The following is an 18,632-nucleotide window of genomic DNA, read 5'->3' on the forward strand; positions in this document are numbered from 1 at the left end:
CCCCGAGCACACAACTGGCAGAGGGTTTGATCCAGGTAGTGTATGATTCCAGAGCACACACCTCAGCCACTGTCATTTCTACAGAAAGAAGACAAGGTGTAGGAGAAACAATGAAACCCTGACTTGTTATGTTGCTTTGGGGAAAAGGGTGCAAGGCCCCTAGGGATGAAGTGGTCCAAATTTGTTTTTTGGGTTTTTGTTTGTTTGTTTGTTTGAGACAGTCTCATTCTGTCGCACAGGCTGGAGTGCAGTGGTGCAATCTCGGCTCACTGCAACATCCGCCTCCCAGGTTCAAGCAATTCTCGTGCCTCAACCTCCTGAGTAGCTGGGATTACAGGTACGTGCTACAACACACAGCTAATTTTGTTTGTATTTTTACTAGAGATGAGGTGTCACCATGTTGGCCAGGCTGGTCTCAAACTCCTGACCTTAAGTGATCTGTCTGCCTCGGCCTCCCAGAGTGCTGGGATTATGGGCGTGAGCCACCACCCGGCCAAGATGGTCCAAATTTGGACCTGCCAGGCCTTGACTCTGCTGTCTCTGGATGGTGCCAGTCACCCTCCCCAACCTCCCCTCCCCCCATTGGAGGCCCTTGTCAACACCTCCCTGTCCCCACACCAGCCCTTTTCCTTAGAAAGCCCTTGCCCAATAACAGAGCCTCTCTGGTGGTGAAACCTTTGCAGGCCCCTCACACATCACAAGGTTGTAGCATCAGCAGGGCAGAGATAGGGACAGCCTCTTTTGGAGGTGAGGAAATAGGTTCAGAGAAATTCTGTTACTTGTCTGCTGACCTAGTGGCATCAAAAGCAGAGCAGAGAAACCACCATGTCCCCTTTATCCCAATTCAGCTCTCCAGGGTTCCACCGTGGGTTCTTGGGGTTGGGAGATTGAGGGAGGTCAAAAGCCCCTTCATAAGAGGGATTGTGGAGAAATTAAAGTGACTTTGCCTGCCAGCTTCTGGAAGAGCTGTCAGGTGTGTCTGGTGTCTGCAGCCTCCTGCCCTTGGCCTTGCTTGTTTTCTCATCTGACTGTTTTAAGGATCTGCCTTCCTCCTCCACAACCCTCACCTCCTAGGCGTGCCACACTCTTCTGGGCCCTGTGAGGGATATGGCGGTGGAACAAGTGCAGGACTGCCGTCTTAGGGTCTTATGAACCAACTTTCCTTATTTGTGAAGTGGGGCAAGAACAGTAGTGCTTCTTTCACCCTCAGTTATGAGGTCTTGGGAGACCCAATCATTCATGTAGCAACAGAAGATGGCTTCCTACTCTAGCCAACCAACCCCCAGCCCTGAAGTTCTCAATTCCGGCCAACCCCAGCCATCGCGCTCGCGAGCTCTGGGGACCCGACCTCCACTTCCGGGTTCAGCGCGGAGAACCCCACACCAAGAGCCCCGCAGCGCTGACTTCTACTCGAGTTCCCTCCCCTTCTCAGCCAAGAGGCTCCTGCCTCTACACCGCCGCCCCGGCAATCGCCCTCACCACCTCCGGCCCTCGGGGGAGGGTCTTGAGTTGTTTCCCCGAGAGAAGAAACCAGACGTCTTAAGGTTAAATGTTTGCGATCAGAATTTGGGGTTACAGGCCTCGGTCCCGGGCGCAGTGGGGAGCGTCCGACCCCGGCGGCCCCCCGGAAGGGCGCTCTCGGAGGAAGAAGCGCTGGAGCGGGATCAGGCGGCAGAGGCCGCTGGGCCCGGGCGCGGGGAGCTCTCCGAGGTGCTGAAGCCGCCCCAATGTCGGCCCAGCCTGGGCGAGGCCCCGCGTCCTGAGGCTACCGCCCTTGCGGTTCCTAGCGACCTCTGAGATTGGCTGCCTGCTCTCCGGGGTCTTGTCCCGGGCTCCGGCCCCGGCGACCTTGGGCAACCGACTGTCCCTCACAGGCGGCGGTGAACTCACGGTCCAGGCTGCGGCTGGACTGGAGGCGCGTCCCATCCCGGGACTGGGAGAGCGGGGGCGCGCCCCTTTCCCGGCCCGGAACGCCAAGCAGGGAGCCGAGCGGGTGCGGGCGAGTGGTCCGCGGTGGGCTCTTCTATCCCCGGACGACCCCCTCCGGTCCACCCGCTCCTGAGCTTCCCCAGGCCCCGACGGCCCCCCTCCTCGCGGGCGGCCCGGCCGGCACGCAGCGGCGCGGCTGAAGCTCCCGGACCTCGGCCCCGACGGATCCCTGGCGGCGCAGCCCTCCCCACCCACCCTTAGCCTCCCGCTGGGGTCAGACTCCCGCGCCTCGGGGCCAAACCGCGAGTGGGGCCACGCAGGCGCTGAGGTCCCGGAGAGGCGCGAAAATAGCTCAGGGTCCCGGGAGTATGGTCAGGGCGGAGGCGGGAGAGCGGCCGGACCCGGCTGCCAGCTCCCTCCCCAGCCCGCGAGGGGGCGCCGCGTCCCCATGACAACGCGGACACCCCCACCCCCCGGAGGGCAGCGCCCCCTGCTCCCCTGCGCCGCTGGCCGTGGGCGGCGCCCTCTGTGCCCGGGCGGGGAGCTGCAGGCCGGCCCCGAGAGGGCGCGGACCGCCGGGGGTCTCCGACGCCCCGGGTGGTGACCCCCGCGCGTCGCCGCCGGGTGACCGGCCCGGGGCGGGCGGCGCGGCCCCGCCACGATTGGCTGCTTCCTCGTGACATCACGCGGCTCGGGGAAAAGTGCGAGCGTGAGCGCGAGTCGGAGCCACAGCGCCGGGAGCTGCGGGCGGAGCAGGGGCCGCCCCTCGACACCCCGTCCCCGCCCCCGGCCCTCGGCCGGGCCGCCTGCCCCGCCGGCCCGCGGGGCCGCGCGTCCGTCCCGCCGTCTGTCTGGCGTGAGGGGAGCTGGGCAGAGGCGGCGGGTAAGTGGCTCCGCGGCGGCGCGGGGGCGGGGGGCTCGCCGGGAAGAGCAGGAAGCAGGTCCCCGGGACGCTCTGAGGCTCCCCAGAGGTGGGTTCGACTGGAACAGGGCGCCAGACACCCCCCGGGGCGAGCGCGGTGCCGGGAGCGGCAGTGAGCCGGGGCTGGGGGACCCAGCTGGAAGCAAGGCCAGGGGCTCTCAGAGGCTTCTCCAGGTGCGCCCGGGTGCGCCCGTGGGAAGGGGTGGGCATCCAGGATGTCGGGGGCGGAGGAGTGCCCGCCCACAGCCCCCACGGAGCCAGGGACAGCCGTCGGGGGTGGGACCCGTACTCCAGCCCTCCCACTGGCGGCTCTGCAGGGCGCCAGGCGCTGGAGCCCCAAAAAGCCCTTTTCCCGCCGTCTCCCCGCCCTCCCTCTCCCTCCACCCCTTTGCCCTCGCGTTGCCAGCCCACTCCGGCCCCTGAAGTCCTCCATCTACGACCTTGAGCCCCGACGGAAAACACCCCTGCCCTCCCCGACACCCCTCCCCCACTCCAGTACTACCCCCCGCTGCTGCCCAGCCTTCAAGCCGGGGTCGTCCAGCTCCAGGCCCCCTCCTCCGGCCCCGCAACGGAAGTGTTGGGCACAATGTCGGTGCCAAATCTTCGCCTCTCCCTCCCTTGAACTCTGGAGTCTCCTCTCCCGCCCCAGGGACAGATCCAGGGACCACAGCCTTCCCAGAGCCATGGAGTGAATGCCCAAGAACCGAAGACCTACACCCCAAACCACCCCACGGGCGCCCGGAGCACCCCCTCCGGTCTCACCCGGGGAAGAGGGGTGTCGAGGACTCGGAAAAGCACAGTGCCCACGCCCAGAGGCTGCAGGAACTGCGTGCTAGGGGGTTGGAGGGAGGGCGGGGCACCCGAGAGCCAGGGCTCCTTCGACCACGGCAGAGACATGGAGGAACCTCCAGATGGTCCAGGAAAATCCGGCTCTGGGGAGGCCCGCCCGACCCTAGCGTGAGAAACTGGGTGCCCACTTCGGTCACGGGGGCTAGAAAGTGCCTCTGGGGTAGGGTGCAGGGTGAGGAGGGAAGACAAGAGTCTTGCACTCGCCTGACCCGAGCTCCGTCCGGGCCTCCGCCTTGTGGGTGCACTGCCGGTGCCCTCTCGCCGCGAGACTGGGCTGCTTTTGGCAATAACTCGTCTTAGGGGCACGCAGAACAGAGCCTGCCTGGTGTCCCTAAAGGCTGGGTTGGGCGACTCTCACAGAGGCCCCTCGACAGATGTCAGTCAGAGGCTGTGACTCTGCCACATCTTTAAGGACTTGGACACCTCTGGGCACCGGGCTAAGACGGCGTCCCAAAGTTAGGTGGCCCGTCGCACGCAGCCCCTAGTAGTCTGGCCTCCTCATCCGCACGACCCTTCACCCACAGGCCAGGTGCAATCCCGACGCGGGCTCCTGGCCTGACCCTCTCTGCGCTCAGTCCGACAGCTAAGGTCTGGCTGAGTCTCCTGGCAGGGGCGTTTGGAATGTAACCGGTCACCCATTCTCTGCCCTGCATTTGCTTGTGCATGCAAGTCCACAGGTGTAGAGGCACCCAAACCGTGTGCATCCTCCCGGCCACAGCACCCTAGGCACGCACACGCATGCACATGCACGTGTCCACACGGCGCGGCATGCTCACGCGCTCTCACGGGCGCACTGGTATCCAGGCGTGGCCGTGCGCACACACACGCACATGCAGACAGCTACTAGCGTCTACTCGCGCTCCCCCGTAGGCACACACAAACAGAACTCGCACTCGCGCTCCCGCCCACACGTTCCTCGCAGGGTGCCGGGTGGAATCCGGTCTCCCTCAACTTTTTCACCCGAGAACCCCGCGCGGAGCCGAGGGCAGCTCTGGGGCGGCGTCCCACGGGGCCTGGCGAGGGGAACCCACGTCCCTTCCCCGGGAGGCTCTGCTTGAGGGCTCCTCTGGGTTCGCAGTCGCATTGGAGTTGGGGGCGGTGGCCAACGGCGACCGCACGGTCTAGGTCCGGAGCGGGCACCAGGGACCGACATTGCCATCTAGCGGTGCGCACAGCCCCGGCGGCGGCGGCTCGCTCCCCAGATCCAGGCGCATCTGGATTCCAGGGAAAGGCGCCAGAGAGGGCTGCTGTCGGAATGTCTGCGGGTGACCCCGAGGTGTCCAAAAAGACGACAGCTGGGGCGGGGCGGAGTCGGGGAGACCCTGAGCCTCGCCCTGTCAGCACCTGGCAGCTCCCTCACGCGGGCCAAGAGCAGGACTTAACCACAGGCCATCCAGTGGTCCCGGCTCAGCCCGGCCACCAGGATCTGGGAGAAGACAAGACCATCGCTTGTCTTCTGGGAAAGCTAAGTCGAGAAGCCAGCAGGAATGTGAGGGGACCCTACCCAAGCCTCACCTGGACAGTCCCTCAGTTGTGTGGTTTTCGGGTAGAGGGAAGCGGAGGCAGGAGGTCAACTCTGAGCAGTAGCACCTTGGACTTAAGAAGGAGGTTTCCGGGTTCTTCTCCTGCCCACTCCCCTTCCTAACGTGGTGACTTTGGGCCAGTTGATTAACATTATCCTCGTCTATAAGAGGATATTTACATCTGTAAGATGAGGATACTAATAATACCTGCTTTTTCAGGCTGTTGTAAGGATTAAACCAGATAATCTATATTAAAAGCTCAGAGGGGTTCCTGACGCACAGTTAACACTCAATAAACAAGAGCTATTATGTTTTCACATTATGCACTTCTAGCCCCGTTTGTCATCATCCTGCTGGCCTGTATCCTGCCCTGGGAGGCTAAAGTGAGCTTCCTTGGGGCTGGCTGAGTGATTGCTCCTGCCTGCCCTGTCCCCTCCTGCACGTGAGTGATTGCGGGAGGGCAGCCTCCGGGTGCTGGAGGGGACAGGGCAGAGAGTGACACCTGAGCTTCTATTTCAGAGGCTCTGAGAGCCAAATGGGGTTGGCAGGGACCCCGAGAGAGGGCAGTATCTGGTCTTTGCCCTTGACTCGTTGTGTGACCTTGGGGGTGACAATACCTGCTCTCAGCCTCTCCTCCTACGAACCAAGGATTTAGAACAGGAGAACTTGAACTATCAGCTAAGAGGCTGGGTCTGTATCTGCGATGGTGGAATAGAAGGGCTGGGGTCAGACTTGGGGCGGTTACCCTGGCCCTTGGCCCCAGTCTGCAGTGCATTTTTGTGTTTATGTATAGAGATCAAGTTTAGGTGCTAATCACTATAGCTGCTGGGGGGGGGGGGGAGGTGATCTCCCAGGACAGGATCCTCTCTATTCTGCAAATGAGAAAGAGGTGCAGGAAGGCGCAGTGGCTTGTCTACGGCCACAGAGCTGGAGCCCAGGCTGCGGGCTAGTCCTCCTTCCTCCACAGCCGGCTGCCGCGCCCTCTCTTCCTCTCACACACAGACGCACAGCACTGCGTATCCGACCATGCCTGCTGGGCTGGCGTGGCTGTGATGGGCCCGCGTGCGTCTGTGGAGCGGTGTGTGTGTTGGCGGGTGTGAAGGAGGCTGGGCTGAGCGGCTGCCCTGGCACTCGGAGCTGGCGTGGGCCTCCCTCACATGGAGGGAAGAGGAAGAGGGGGAGGAGAACTAAGAGGAGACTGGTGGGAGGGAGGGCAGGCTCAGGGAAGGGCCTGTGGTGGGGACTCCAGCTAGGGCGTCGCTGGTGTGGGGAGTGGACTGCGGAGGGAAGGGGCGGCCCTGGCAGCCCTTCTCTTCCCTCTGGGACAATCCTTTTACCCCATGGGTCCCCAGTTGGGCCTCAGGGGTCTCTGATAACCCCTAGTGACCCCTGCACTGCCTCCCTCCCAGCTGCATGCCCTGTGGCTGGAGCTGAGGGCTCCTTGAAGGGGATGCGACAGTGGCAGGTACCTCCCGAGGCCCCTTCTGCAGGGACTTTCCTCCTCTCTGGGGTGCCCAGCTCCAGGTGCCATCTCTGGTCCCCTGCGAAGCCTTCTGGCTCCTGGAACTCTTTGGCCTCCCTCAGCCAGAGCTCTTAGTTATGGAACTGCCTTCCTCTCACCATCTCACCCCGCACTCATCCCCACCAGCAATACAATGCAAGAAACTGTGAAACCTTCGTCAGGGTTTTAACAGCTCCGTGCCTCAGTTTCCCCATCTGTAAGTAGTAAAGAAAAAAATGGTATCTACCTCATAGGTTTGTTGTGAGGATGAAATGAGTTAACGCTATAAAAAGTGTTACCAGGCATGGTGGCCCCTGGAGTCCCAGCTCCTCAGGAGGTGGGAGGATGACTTGAGCTCAAGGATTCTAGACCAGTCTGGACAACATACCAAGACCCTGTCTCTACAAATAAATAGACACTTTTTTTTCAAGTGTCCGAAGTGCTTGGCACTTAGTAGACCATCAGTGTTAGGTGCTCATAGATACCCCTATTATTATAGCCTTTGTCCCAGTGCCTTCTACAGGGGTTGGAGACCAGGTGTTAAGAAATGACTGAGTGGGTAAGTGGATGAACAGAACACCTCTCTCCAGAGCCCACATGCTGGTGGGCCTCTGGGACCACTCTCCTCCTCCTCTTGCTTCCCTGAGCTCCCCCGACACCAGCCTCTGTCCAGGCCTTGCGCTGCTTCTGGGCCTTTGCTGTGGCCACTGCCCCTGGCAGGGCCACTCTCCGCAGCTCCTCCTGTGGCCGGCTCCCCATCACTCAGATGACCTGGTGGGTGAGGCCTTCCCTGATCACCCAGCAAGGAGTCATGCCTGTCCTGCCTTCTGACTCACTCTCCCATCGCCCTGCCTTTTTTTCTTTTGTGGCTCACGTGTTTCCATGTCTCCCCCCAGGAGGCAGGGGGCCATGTGTGTCTTATTCAATTCTGTAGCCACAGCACCCTGAGCAAGGCTTGGCACATAGTAGGTGCTCAATTAATGTTGAATGAATGGGCAAATGCGGGATGGCGGGACAGAGTTCTCTCAAGACATTCTGCCAGAGTGTCCCTCTGTCACCTTGATGCCAGTGTGCCTCCAGATGACTCCCCCCATCCCCTTCCGCAGTTCATGCTTTTCTCTCCCCTTCCTCCCCAGACACGGCCTACCCACCCCTGAAACCAACATGGCCAACTTCACACCTGTCAATGGCAGCTCGGGCAATCAGTCCGTGCGCCTGGTCACGTCATCAACCCACAATCGCTACGAGACAGTGGAAATGGTCTTCATTGCCACAGTGACAGGCTCCCTGAGCCTGGTGACTGTCGTGGGCAACATCCTGGTGATGCTGTCCATCAAGGTCAACAGGCAGCTGCAGACAGTCAACAACTACTTCCTCTTCAGCCTGGCGTGTGCTGATCTCATCATAGGCGCCTTCTCCATGAACCTCTACACCGTGTACATCATCAAGGGCTACTGGCCCCTGGGCGCCGTGGTCTGCGACCTGTGGCTGGCCCTGGACTACGTGGTGAGCAATGCCTCCGTCATGAACCTTCTCATCATCAGCTTTGACCGCTACTTCTGCGTCACCAAGCCCCTCACCTACCCTGCCCGGCGTACCACCAAGATGGCAGGCCTCATGATTGCCGCTGCCTGGGTCCTGTCCTTCGTGCTCTGGGCGCCTGCCATCTTGTTCTGGCAGTTTGTGGTGGGCAAGAGGACAGTGCCCGATAACCAGTGCTTCATCCAGTTCCTGTCCAACCCAGCAGTGACCTTTGGCACAGCCATCGCTGCCTTCTACCTGCCTGTGGTCATCATGACGGTGCTGTACATCCACATCTCCCTGGCCAGTCGCAGCCGAGTCCACAAGCACCGGCCGGAAGGCCCAAAGGAGAAGAAAGCCAAGACGCTGGCCTTCCTCAAGAGCCCACTAATGAAGCAGAGCGTCAAGAAGCCCCCACCCGGGGAGGCCGCCCGGGAGGAGCTGCGCAACGGCAAGCTGGAGGAGGCCCCCCCGCCGGCGCTGCCACCACCACCACGCCCCATGACTGACAAGGACACGTCCAATGAGTCCAGCTCAGGCAGTGCCACCCAGAACACCAAGGAACGCCCAGCCACAGAGCTGTCCACCACAGAGGCCACCACACCCGCCATGCCCGCCCCTCCCCTGCAGCCGCGGGCCCTCAACCCAGCTTCCAAATGGTCCAAGATCCAGATCGTGACGAAGCAGACAGGTAACGAGTGTGTGACAGCCATTGAGATTGTGCCTGCCACGCCTGCTGGCATGCGCCCTGCAGCCAATGTGGCCCGCAAGTTCGCCAGCATCGCTCGCAATCAGGTGCGCAAGAAGCGGCAGATGGCAGCCCGGGAGCGCAAAGTGACACGAACGATCTTTGCCATTCTGCTAGCCTTCATTCTCACTTGGACGCCCTACAACGTCATGGTCCTGGTGAACACCTTCTGCCAGAGCTGCATCCCTGACACGGTGTGGTCCATTGGTTACTGGCTCTGCTACGTCAACAGCACCATCAACCCTGCCTGCTATGCTCTGTGCAACGCCACCTTTAAAAAGACCTTCCGGCACCTGCTGTTGTGCCAGTATCGGAACATTGGCACTGCCAGGTAGGCAGGCAGGAGTGCCCTAGGAGGTGCTGGTGTTGCGTGCGTCTGCTGGGGGACCACACGGCTCACCTGCTGTGGGGAAGAGTTGCAGGCACCATTCCGTGTTCACGTTTGCTGAGGAGGAAGCTCAGAAGAGGCTCTGGCTGCATTCAGAGACCAGCTCTCTGCTCAGGCTGAGGAGGCTCACCCCAGGGAATGTCTGAATTGGGGCTGCCTGGCCCACCTCTGTGGCCCTGCTTCAGCGAGCTGCGGGGCACTGGCCTGGGTGGGCACCTACCCCACTGTGGCCATCAGCAGTGCTGAGAGAATGGATATCTGGACGGGGGCCGAAGCCCAGGGCCCCTCAGGAGGAACAGAGGGACCAGTGCTTGGAAAAGGAGGCTTGGAAAGGGAGTAGAAGGGTTGGAGTCCCCCATTCTGCTGTAATCGGTGCTTTCTGCCCCCCTGCACCCTGCATGTAGGCTCAGCCCCCTCTCCCCAAATCCCACTCCAGGGGCAGAAATCTCTGGCTGCAGCTACTTCGCCAGGTTCTGGGTGGGTATGGTGGAGGCCAGGTCCCCCCAACCCCAGCAGCACTGCCCTTGTCACATTACAATGGGGCAGCTGGGAGGTCAGGGGTTCTCTCTCAGGAACTGAGGTCTGGCCTCCTCCGATCCCAGGCTGAGCTGAGAGTGGTCCACTTATTCAGAAGACAGCTCCCTGCGGCCCCGGCCTTCCCAGATCACACATCGAGTGTCACACATCGATGTGTCCCAGGTCACACATCGAGTCAGGGTGAGGCTGTGGTGGGCGGCATTCCCATCTGCCCTCTTCAAACCTCTCACCCTCTGGCTTCTGCAGGGTGGAGGCCTGGGTCACACAGGCAAGAGGAAAGAGGTCAACCTGGTGGCTCACTCGGGTTTCCGTGACAGTGGGAAGTGGGAGGTGGGCAGTGAGGTAGGCATGCAACCCCCGCATCTGCTCTCCCCCAGTGGGTAGAACCTTCCTGATGGGCTGTGGGTTGGATCAAAAGACCTCTGACTGGGCGAGGCTGAGAACAGTGTGGCGGTTCCAGTGAGTCGGCCAGGTTCCCTTCCCCAGCCCTGGTCCCTGGGGGAGATGAGGACCGAGAGGCTTAGGCGACTTGATGGCGGGCACCCTTTCGGGGGCCCTGGAAGAAATTTTCATAATTGTTCTGCTTTTTCCATGAGCTCTGGAGAGCACCCACCACCAAGCCCCCAACCGCTGAAACCCACCAGTCCCTACAGCCTGGTCTTTCTCCCCACCTTCCCACTCCCAAACACATTTCCACAGCAAACTCCTTGGGAAGGGGCTTTTATATATTAAAAAAGAAAAGCTTTTATTGGGGGGAAAAAAAGTCAGTTTATTTGATGTGTTTCTTAGTAATGGAATTGTGGGGAAGAACAAAAGCGGGCTCTGGGACTCACATTGCTTTGGGGGAGGCTAAAGCTTCCCAGAATCCCTTGTCCCTCCCCACTTTGGGCACTTAGGGGTGGGGCTGGGAAGTGAGACGGACAAGGCAGGGAATGATTGATTAAAGCTAACGAGCAGACAGAAGGCACTGGTGGGTCATATCTCGGGCCTGGAAGAGGGAGGGTGTGGGCCAGGCCCCATGTAACACCAGGGGCTCCTTGGCATCCAGGCTTGGCCTCTAGTCCTTTCCCTTCCCTTTCTTGGCTGTAAAACAAGAAAGAAATATTAATACCATATCAACAGGCCGACCCATTGCAGACCGCCGGCTCCACAAACACCCAGGCATCAGGGAAGGAGGAGAAGATTCTGCCCCCTAGTGGTTTCCGATCAGCTGACCCGGAAGCAAGGGATGGGGCCGCCATTGTGATGTGGACATCGGACACCCCCAGCTTCCTATTTCCACTTGGGATCAGAAAACCTTCAAGTTTCCAGTTCTGGTCCTGGTCACAGCAGCCCTGGACAGCGTCAGCCTCCTCACCTGAGAAGCGGGCAGATTCACCCCTGCCCTGTTGGCCTCGCTGGGCTGAGTCAGGAGTGAGCTGAGAGGCCTAGGGTGGGCTGTGACCTACTCCCAACACTAGAAAGGGCAGAGCTGACCAAATGCTGCCCGTGGCTGGAGAGCTGACAAAGGCAAGCCGTTCCAGGACACTTTCCCTGGGTCCTAAGCCAGATGCTCCAATGGAGTAGCTTGAGTTGGTCCCTATTTGGTCCAGGGAGGATTTATGTCCCCAGCATCACCTGCCGCCCCTCTTGTAGTGCCCATCTCTAGACTTTTCCAGGCAGGGAAGCCAAGTGAGACGATGTCAGGAAGCTATTGGCCAGGACTCAAAACTTAAGGTTTAACCTGGAATGGTCCCCTCACAGGCGGCGGGGTGGGGGGGAGCAGACCCCTTGGGACAGCCTCACCCCCTTCTCCTCTCGCTGACCTTTGGCCTTGGCTTTGGTCTTGGGGGTGCAGGGCTTGGTGACGCGGATGGTCTCCTGGCACTGGGCATTGTAGCGCGCCTTCTTCAGGGTGCCTTGGCGGACTTTGGTGCCTGTGCCCCCATCACACGCACCCCAGTTCTCAAACTTGTACTTGCAGTCGGCTGGCGGGAGAGCGGCCCGGGTCAGCGCTGCGCGCCCCGCGGCCCTCCCTCCAAGGGTCTGCCCAGGCTTCGGCGAGCCTGTGCCCCCCTCTCCTGCCCTCCGCCTGCGCCCCGCCTCACCTCCAAACTCCTTCTTCCAGTTGCAGGGCACCCTGCACCGGATGCGCTGGGTCTGGGCCCCGCAGGTGCCCTCGCGGAAACCCACGCCGCAATCCTTGCTGCTGGGGGTGCAGGGCCCCCAGGCCCACTCCGCACACTCGCTCCCCGGGCCGCCCTTCTTCACCTTGTCTACAACGCGCGGGGAACAGAATTCAGGACGGGGGCACGGGGAGACTCCATCAGGGGCCGCCTTCCTGGGGTTCCAGGCTGGGAACCCAGGCGGCCCAGCCCAGAGGTGGCGGGGCCTCGCCTGCCCGTCCCCAGCCCTCCTTCGATCATCCCCCATCACCTTTCTTTTTGGCCACTGCGGAGGTGAGCGCCAGCAGGGCGAGGAGAGTGAGAAGGAGGAAGCCTCGGTGCTGCATCCTGGGGGGAGAGTGCGAGTCTGAGTCCCTGGCCCGTCCCCTTCCCCACCGGGGGCCGCGTGCAGGGCCCTCCCACCCCCGCGTGCCCCATTTTCTAGGCCCCAAGTCGGGCTGCTAGGGTGGCGGCGGTGGGAAGACTTGGGGCGGCCCCTCGCCGCTTGCCCGGACGCACCGCCGAGAGGCGACTCCCCGGGGGACGCCTCGAGCCCAGGACGCAGCTTAGACCCCCACCCCCGCCTCCAGCACCCAGATCGGCCGCGGCCAGGAGGACCGGAGGCCGCCGCGCGCTCACTCGCTCGCTGCCCGCGCTGCTTCGCTCCCTCCCGCGCCGGGCCCGTCCCGCTCCGGCCGCCGCGGCCCCTTTTGTCTCCAGAACCGGTCTGAGCCGGTCACATGGGCCCCCGCCCCCTCTCCCCACCCCCCAGGAAAGGACCCGCCCCGCCCCCTCCCCTCAAACCCGCACCGCCCCCGACCCCGGCGTCCCCGCCCCGCTCCCGCTCGCGCCCCCTGAGCTTCTACTCTGTCGTCCGTGCGCCCGGCCCCGCGCGTTCGCCCCTCCCCGCCGGTGTCCTCCGCGCTGCGACGGCGGCCTCTCCGGGCCCCATCTTCCGAGCGGTGGTCTCCCAGCCCCAGACCCCGTCCCGCCCGCGCACACCGGCCCCCGGCCCACTCCCTGAGCCGCCGCCCGCTGCCCCCATCCCAGGTCATCCCCTGCCGTACGCCAGGGCCCGGGCCGCTCTCAGGCCCCGGCTTCCCTTGCCTGCCGCGGAGCCCCCGCCCCTGTATAACGAGCCGGGCCCGCTCCCCTCCACGGCCGGCTCAGCCCTGGCGCCCTGCTGGCTACTGGGGAGGGGGCGCCACCTGGGGCCGTTTCCGCGGGTGGGCAGGGAGGCGCTCTGCTGTGCTGAGGGGAGTCTGGGACTCGGACCCCCAGATAAAGTCACGGGTGCGGTCACCCAGTGCCTTTCCGGGAGTACGGGCATGAGGGACGGCGAGTGGGGGTCCTGGGGGAGGAGCCCGCAGACCTGGATTTGGTGAAACTTGGCGCTGACAGGAGCCGTCTGAGAAGTTCCAGACCTGGCCACAGCGGCGGCTCCAACTGCCCACCCCCTCTGACCCCGGGCCTGCGGCATTGCCTCGCCCGGTTCCCCCAAACCGGGAGAGCCCCCGAGGCCTGGGGGAGGGGCTTGCTCAAGGCCACAGGGCAAATGGGCCAGAGCCCGGGCTCGCCCCCGCCCCACCCCTTTCACTTTCATTGTTGTTCCCCGCGGGAAGCGGGAAGCCGGAGGGATCGGCCCCGCCCCTGGCCCCGACGAGCGCGGCCGCCGGGCAGAGGTCAGGAACCGGGCAGGCCCTGAGACCCACCCCCAAACGGGAGCCGGGGACCCGGGAAGGTGCTGTCGACAGCATTCAGTCCCCCACCCCGAGGACAACCCCGCAGCCCCCGCTTTTTGTTAGACCTCCTCCGCAAAAGAAGAAAAGCAGAAAAGAAAAAAAATCCACTTTACTGAGTCACACCCAGCTGTAAACATGTCACCGTGAGAGTCCCGCCCCCCACCCCCAGGCCGCACAGTCCGCGATGAAATGACGGGGGAGCGGGGAGGGTCGCCGGAGCGGGTGCCAAGCAGGGCAGGGCGGGCAAGTGCAGCAGGCGCTGAGTTTCCGGGAGGAAGCCCGGGGGAGGTGGGGTGGGGCAAGAGCGGGGGCTGGGGGCCCGGCCGAAGACCAGGGGGCCCAGGAAGCCTCTTTCCGAAGGCCTCCCTCTCTCTCCAGCCCCTCCACTCCTCGGAGGGCATCTGCCGCGGCCAGGGAGCGCCCTGACCCAGAACCCCCGCCCCCCCCAAAGGCATGTCCAACCCAGCCGTGTCCTGTTCCCTTGTGAGCCTCCGGGTCCGTCGGGGGCCTCAGGGGGACAGGTGAGGCCCCCAGCTCCTGAATCCAGCCCTAGGTTTGGGCGGCTCCTTAGGGCGTGGCACGGGGCTCTTTCCCTGGGGCCTGGGTCCCCCCGTGGCCGTCCCACTGGAATGTGGCAGTGAGGTGGGCAAGGAGGGCGCTCGTCCCCTGGCCGCCTTGTCCCTCCTGCTGCGGGCAGCCCGCTACACAGCCGTCTCCTGGTCCTCCCGCTGGATCATCTGGTAGTGCTGCCGGTTCTCCAGGTAGGCGGCCAGCTCGGTGTCCTGAGCCTTCTCAGCCCGCTGCCGGGGAGTGTCTCCCTGGAGGAAGGGGGAGCTGCGATCAGCAGGGGCCAGAGGCAGGCCTACCCCCTAGCAGGCGGAGGCAGGGGCTCTACCTCCCTGTGGCATGGTCGGGAGGGAAGCCTCTCTGCGCACCAGCTCCTCCCCTGCTGGCTCAGGTTTCTCAGGGTCTGGCCTGTGTCTTCCCAGGGACAGCCCCTAGCCCCAGCTCCCCTCTAGGACCTTGGGAAAGGTTTGGTTGGTGCCCACATGGGCTCCCTGCCGGCCGTCTGCTCACCTGCTGGTCTGTCTTCATGAGCGAGGCCCCGGCCTCCACGATGTAGTGGCAGATGGTGCGCTGGCCCAGGGCCGCTGCCTGGTGCAAACAGGTCTCCCCGCTGGGGGAGCAGGGGCTGGCTGTGTACCCCATCCCGGCCCCTGATCCACCCATCTGTCTCCCAAGGGCCATCAGAAAGGGCACGAAGTTCGGGGCTCTGGGGCAATAGGGGTGGCCCAGGGGATGACAGATGTGGCCAGGAAGTTTACGGGCTCTGACCTGACAAAATGGGAGGGGTGGGGAAAAGGGTAGTTTCTGGGGTGACCGGGGTCCTGCACTGCCCAGATACTCACTTTTCCTCCACGGCATCAAGGATCTCTGGGGGGGCTGAAGAAGGGGAGAGGGTGGTCAGAGAGACCTGACAGCCCCTCTTTCCTCCCACCTTGGCCCCAGGCCCGGGGCTCCATCGCCCGGCTCACCGTGGTCCAGCAGGTAGCGGACCACATCCTTGCTGCCAGTGCTGACTGCATGGTGCAGGAGCGTGCGGCTCTGCTCGTCTCGGTGCATGAGGTCGCCCCCAGCTCGGTGCAGCTCCTGGAGCTGAGGGCAGGAGGCATGGCAGGGCAGGGCCTCCTGGGGCCACCCCTCCTTCCCCCAGCTCACGCGCTGGCCCACAGCCGGGTACACCAGCACAGGCCTGAAATGAGTGCGCTCATACATCTTACTCCCGAGTTGCCTCTGTGGGTCTCTCTGGAGCACCAGAGGGGCCTCTCACCCCACAGCCTGTGGGCTCCCTGGCAGCATTGGTGACCAAGCCCTGGAGCAGTGCTTCCTCTGACCTGCTCCTTTCTAAGCACCAGGGATGGGTGGACTGAGCTAGGAAGCCCCGACTAGGAGCCATCTATTGTGGCCTAGACAGGGACAGGGCAAGGTGGAATGGGAGGATCACTGGAGATCCCACAGAGGGCCAGAGGATGACAGATGACAGCACCTGAGCAGGTCAGCTCTCGGCTCAACCCAGAGGCCTTGCTCCCCAGGACCTGAGAGAGCTGCTGGGGGAAGGAACTGGAGCCTGGAGCTAGTACCTTACAGAAGTCGTTCCTCTTGGCAGCCTCAATCAGCTCTTCACCTGCACGGAACACCGGCCCGTTACTCTGCAGTCGGGGGCCTGGGCTTGGGTTGGTGTTTCAGTGGACAGGACCGTGCCTGCCGGGCATGTGCGCCCAGGGCTGGGCTGGTGTGTGAAGCTTAAAGGCTGTTTGTGTAAGGCTGTGTCTGGGCCCTATCCCCACCCCACTGAGTCTCCTGCCCCCAACCAGGCAGAAAGGAGGGGTCCCAGAGGGAGAGGCCTCACCTTCAGGGGGTGCGGCATCCCCGTGCAGTGACCTGCAACAGAGCACGATGTGCTGTGACCAGCTACGGCACAGGCCAGCTGGTCACCCTCCCCAGCCCCAACTGGGGGCGTCTTCATCCTTTCCACTGTTTATTGAGTGCCTGCTACACACCAAGCACTATTCCGGGTACTGGGGATACAGCAGGAAACGAGGCAGAGGAAGCCCTTGCCCTCATGGAGCTTACATTCTAGTTCAGAGATGCAAACAAGTCAAATAAATAAGGAGTTCTGAGAGCAGGCGTGCTCTGAAGAATTCAGAACAGGTGGTGTGGCACCCCTGCAGAAGGGGTCCTAAGAGTGACCTCTCCAAGGAGGAAACCGCCAAGCTGAGATTCGAGTGGGATGGGGGTGGGGGAGCTCTGGAAAGATGGGGGAAGAGCTGGAGGCAGTGATGACAGAAGTCCAGTGGTGGCAAAAACCTGAGGCCTCAAAGAACCAAGAGAAGCGAGTGGGGCAGGACTGTGGAGGTGAACACAGGGAGGGGGCTAGGAGCCCGGGGCAATGACCGGGGGCCTGGGGAGAACCTGAGTTCAAAGGGATGCTGAGAAAGAAGCTTCTAGGTAGGGGAATGGCCTGGTGTGCTCTGCATTTTCAGTGGACCGTGGTGTGGAGATGGGGATGGGAGAGCACAAATGGCTGCAGGGATGTAAGAGCTGAGGGCCAGGGTGTGGCATGGCAGCCCTGGTGCCAGACAGGCTGGTGGCAGTGGGGACTGGGGGGAGTGCTCAGGTGGTGGGGCGGGGGGCCGCCAGGACTGGCTGGAGGATGAGGTCCAGGAGAGGCCGAAGTCAGGGAGGGAGCCCAGGTGGACGTGAGGCCGCTTCCCTAGGGAACTGCAGGGCTGAAGGCGCCAGGTGGGCTTTGGCCAGGTTCAGGTTGACACCATTTAGTCAACTGGTGGAGGGGCTGGAAGCAGGGATTCCGGAGTCATTGGCTTACAGGTGGGACTGAAAGCCAGGGGCTGGAGGGACAGGACACCAGGACTCACCGGGGCGTGGGTGAGCAGGGTGAGGTGGGGAGAGGGGAAGTGGGGGTTGGGAGGTCAGGCCGGGCCGATGCCCCCAGCAGCTCAGGGTCCAGGATATAAATCTCATCCTGTGCGATCTCAGTCACATAGTTGAGGTGCTCCTGTGGGGGGGAGGTCAGGGCAGGAGGTCAGGGCACCTGACGGTGGGGGCCGAGGGGCAGCAAGGCTGGCAGACCTGCAGAAGCCTCTGCTGTGAGCACAAAAACCGAAAGGAGGTGGCCAGGCAAGGAGCCCTGCCTGTCCCTGTCCCTCTCCCTCTCCTTCCCACTCCTGATGCCTCCTCCGACTGCCCAGCCTTTACCAGATGAGCTGGCACCTGGCCAGAGTGCCTTTGCTTCTATGTCTCCCTAGATGGCTCTGCGCTTCCAGGCCCTCCTGCCCACCCAGCAAGCCTTTGCTAGGTACCCGGCTGCCTTTCTGGCTGGCACCACACTGTACTCTCCAGTGTGGAGGGCAGGGCGGCAACCCAGTCTGTGCACACACAAGTGTGAAAGCCCTCAGAGGCATGAGGACAGAGGTGAGCCCATCAAGGGAGCTAACAGGGAAGGCATCCCAGGAGAGGCGACCCTGGGGCCCGGAACCAGCTGTGGCTGGAGCAGGCCTGCAATCGCTCACCTGGGCTCGGTCGATCCTGTAGAAGCGGCTGGCAGTGGTGGCTGTGGGAGAGAGGGCAGCTGAGGATCAGGGAGTGCCATGTCCAGGCCCAGGTCCTCTGCTGCCCCCACCTGGGTTCCCCTAGGGAGGGGACAGGAAACAGCCTGGCACTCTGGGAGTAGACTCACCGTCCAGGAAGCACCACTTGGGGGACAGTTTCTGGCATGTCGGGGACGTGGCTCCAGCACCATCGGGCTCCTGTTGAGAGAAGAAAAGGCCAGGCTGGGATAGAGTGGGGGCCAGGGAGGGAAGGGAACTTGGAGTAGGGGTAACCAGCACAGAGGAGGCTCTGCAGGGCGAGCTCGCTGCGGGAGGAAGAGGCATGTCTTCACTTCTCGCCACCCTCTTGGTGGGCACCTGGGGAAGCCCCCACCCCTTACCTGCTGCAGTCTCTCGATGTGGGCGCGGCAGAGCTCTAGGTCACTGTCTCCTGGGACCACCACAGTGCCCAGCGGCACGGCTGGAGGACAGAGCACCTGTCAGCAGCTGGCTGCATCCCACAGCCCTGCCCAAGGGGGCCCCGGCTGCCTCAGCCCCTCCTGGCCACCCTGCCAGACCGCCCCACCGCACTCACAGGCCTCCTTGAGCTGCTCCTTGTCGTAGTGCAAAGCCTCGTAGTCGTGCATGCTGACGCGACTCACCTGGATGCGCAGCTGCTCAGGCACCGGCTGCTGGCTGTCGGGCAGGGCCGGCAAGCG

At 62.8% G+C, this 18,632-nt stretch overlaps 3 protein-coding genes across 23 annotated transcripts in view; 1 reads left to right on the plus strand and 2 right to left on the minus strand.

The window, feature by feature from the left end:
* The first annotated feature begins 2,660 nt into the window (after positions 1–2,660).
* CHRM4 (cholinergic receptor muscarinic 4) lies at positions 2,661–10,666 on the plus strand. 2 transcript variants are annotated; one of them, XM_033204191.1, is made up of 2 exons: positions 2,661–2,900; positions 7,861–10,666. In XM_033204191.1, the coding sequence occupies exon 2, from the start codon at positions 7,889–7,891 to the stop codon at positions 9,326–9,328; it is 1,440 nt and encodes a 479-aa protein (XP_033060082.1). In that variant the 5' UTR covers positions 2,661–2,900; positions 7,861–7,888; the 3' UTR covers positions 9,329–10,666. The 2 variants fall into 2 exon arrangements, with proteins under 2 accessions (XP_033060082.1, XP_033060083.1); XM_033204192.1 differs by having other exon boundaries at positions 2,702–2,812.
* On the minus strand, positions 10,643–13,818 carry MDK (midkine). 4 transcript variants are annotated; one of them, XM_033204195.1, is made up of 5 exons: positions 12,702–12,831; positions 12,334–12,410; positions 12,006–12,173; positions 11,724–11,885; positions 10,643–11,001 (listed from the first exon to the last, which is right to left on the minus strand). In XM_033204195.1, exons 2-5 carry the CDS (start codon positions 12,407–12,409, stop codon positions 10,976–10,978), a joined length of 432 nt encoding a protein of 143 aa, XP_033060086.1. In that variant the 5' UTR covers position 12,410; positions 12,702–12,831; the 3' UTR covers positions 10,643–10,975. The 4 variants fall into 4 exon arrangements, with proteins under 4 accessions (XP_033060086.1, XP_033060088.1, XP_033060085.1 ...); XM_033204197.1 differs by having other exon boundaries at positions 12,582–12,744; XM_033204194.1 differs by lacking the exon at positions 12,702–12,831 and adding an exon at positions 13,271–13,818 and having other exon boundaries at positions 10,667–11,001.
* A 77-nt stretch (positions 13,819–13,895) lies between these two features.
* Positions 13,896–18,632, minus strand: part of DGKZ (diacylglycerol kinase zeta) — a 49,217-nt gene continuing 44,480 nt past the window's right edge. For 16 of the 17 annotated variants that reach the window (XM_033204181.1, XM_033204180.1, XM_033204185.1 and 13 more), the window contains 11 exons: positions 18,509–18,609; positions 18,315–18,394; positions 18,063–18,132; positions 17,896–17,936; positions 17,242–17,381; positions 16,215–16,246; positions 15,946–15,989; positions 15,340–15,460; positions 15,214–15,247; positions 14,882–14,981; positions 13,896–14,622 (listed from right to left, as the gene is read on the minus strand). In XM_033204181.1, coding sequence (XP_033060072.1) covers positions 14,506–14,622; positions 14,882–14,981; positions 15,214–15,247; positions 15,340–15,460; positions 15,946–15,989; positions 16,215–16,246; positions 17,242–17,381; positions 17,896–17,936; positions 18,063–18,132; positions 18,315–18,394; positions 18,509–18,609 — 880 coding nt within the window. In that variant the 3' untranslated portion in view covers positions 13,896–14,505. Of the gene's footprint in view, positions 14,623–14,881; positions 14,982–15,213; positions 15,248–15,339; positions 15,558–15,945; positions 15,990–16,214; positions 16,247–17,241; positions 17,382–17,895; positions 17,937–18,062; positions 18,133–18,314; positions 18,395–18,508; positions 18,610–18,632 lie in introns of all 17 variants that reach the window. The other variant, XR_004435646.1, reaches the window with a different exon arrangement.

Source organism: Trachypithecus francoisi, unplaced genomic scaffold (assembly GCF_009764315.1).
Source record: "Trachypithecus francoisi isolate TF-2019V2 unplaced genomic scaffold, Tfra_2.0 Lachesis_group8, whole genome shotgun sequence".
Taxonomy (NCBI): Eukaryota; Metazoa; Chordata; class Mammalia; order Primates; family Cercopithecidae; genus Trachypithecus; species Trachypithecus francoisi.

Excerpts from the sequence above, each read along its gene's own strand:
- CHRM4 (XM_033204191.1), top strand. The coding sequence starts at position 7,889 with ATGGCCAACTTCACACCTGTCAATGGCAGCTCGGGCAATCAGTCCGTG.
- MDK (XM_033204194.1), bottom strand. The coding sequence starts at position 13,665 with ATGAAAGTGAAAGGGGTGGGGCGGGGGCGAGCCCGGGCTCTGGCCCAT. Across the intron at positions 12,411-13,270 it reads ACCCGCGGAAACGGCCCCAG|GATGCAGCACCGAGGCTTCC; the intron begins GTGGCGCCCCCT and ends CTCTCCCCCCAG. Across the intron at positions 12,174-12,333 it reads CGCAGTGGCCAAAAAGAAAG|ACAAGGTGAAGAAGGGCGGC; the intron begins GTGATGGGGGAT and ends CGCGCGTTGTAG.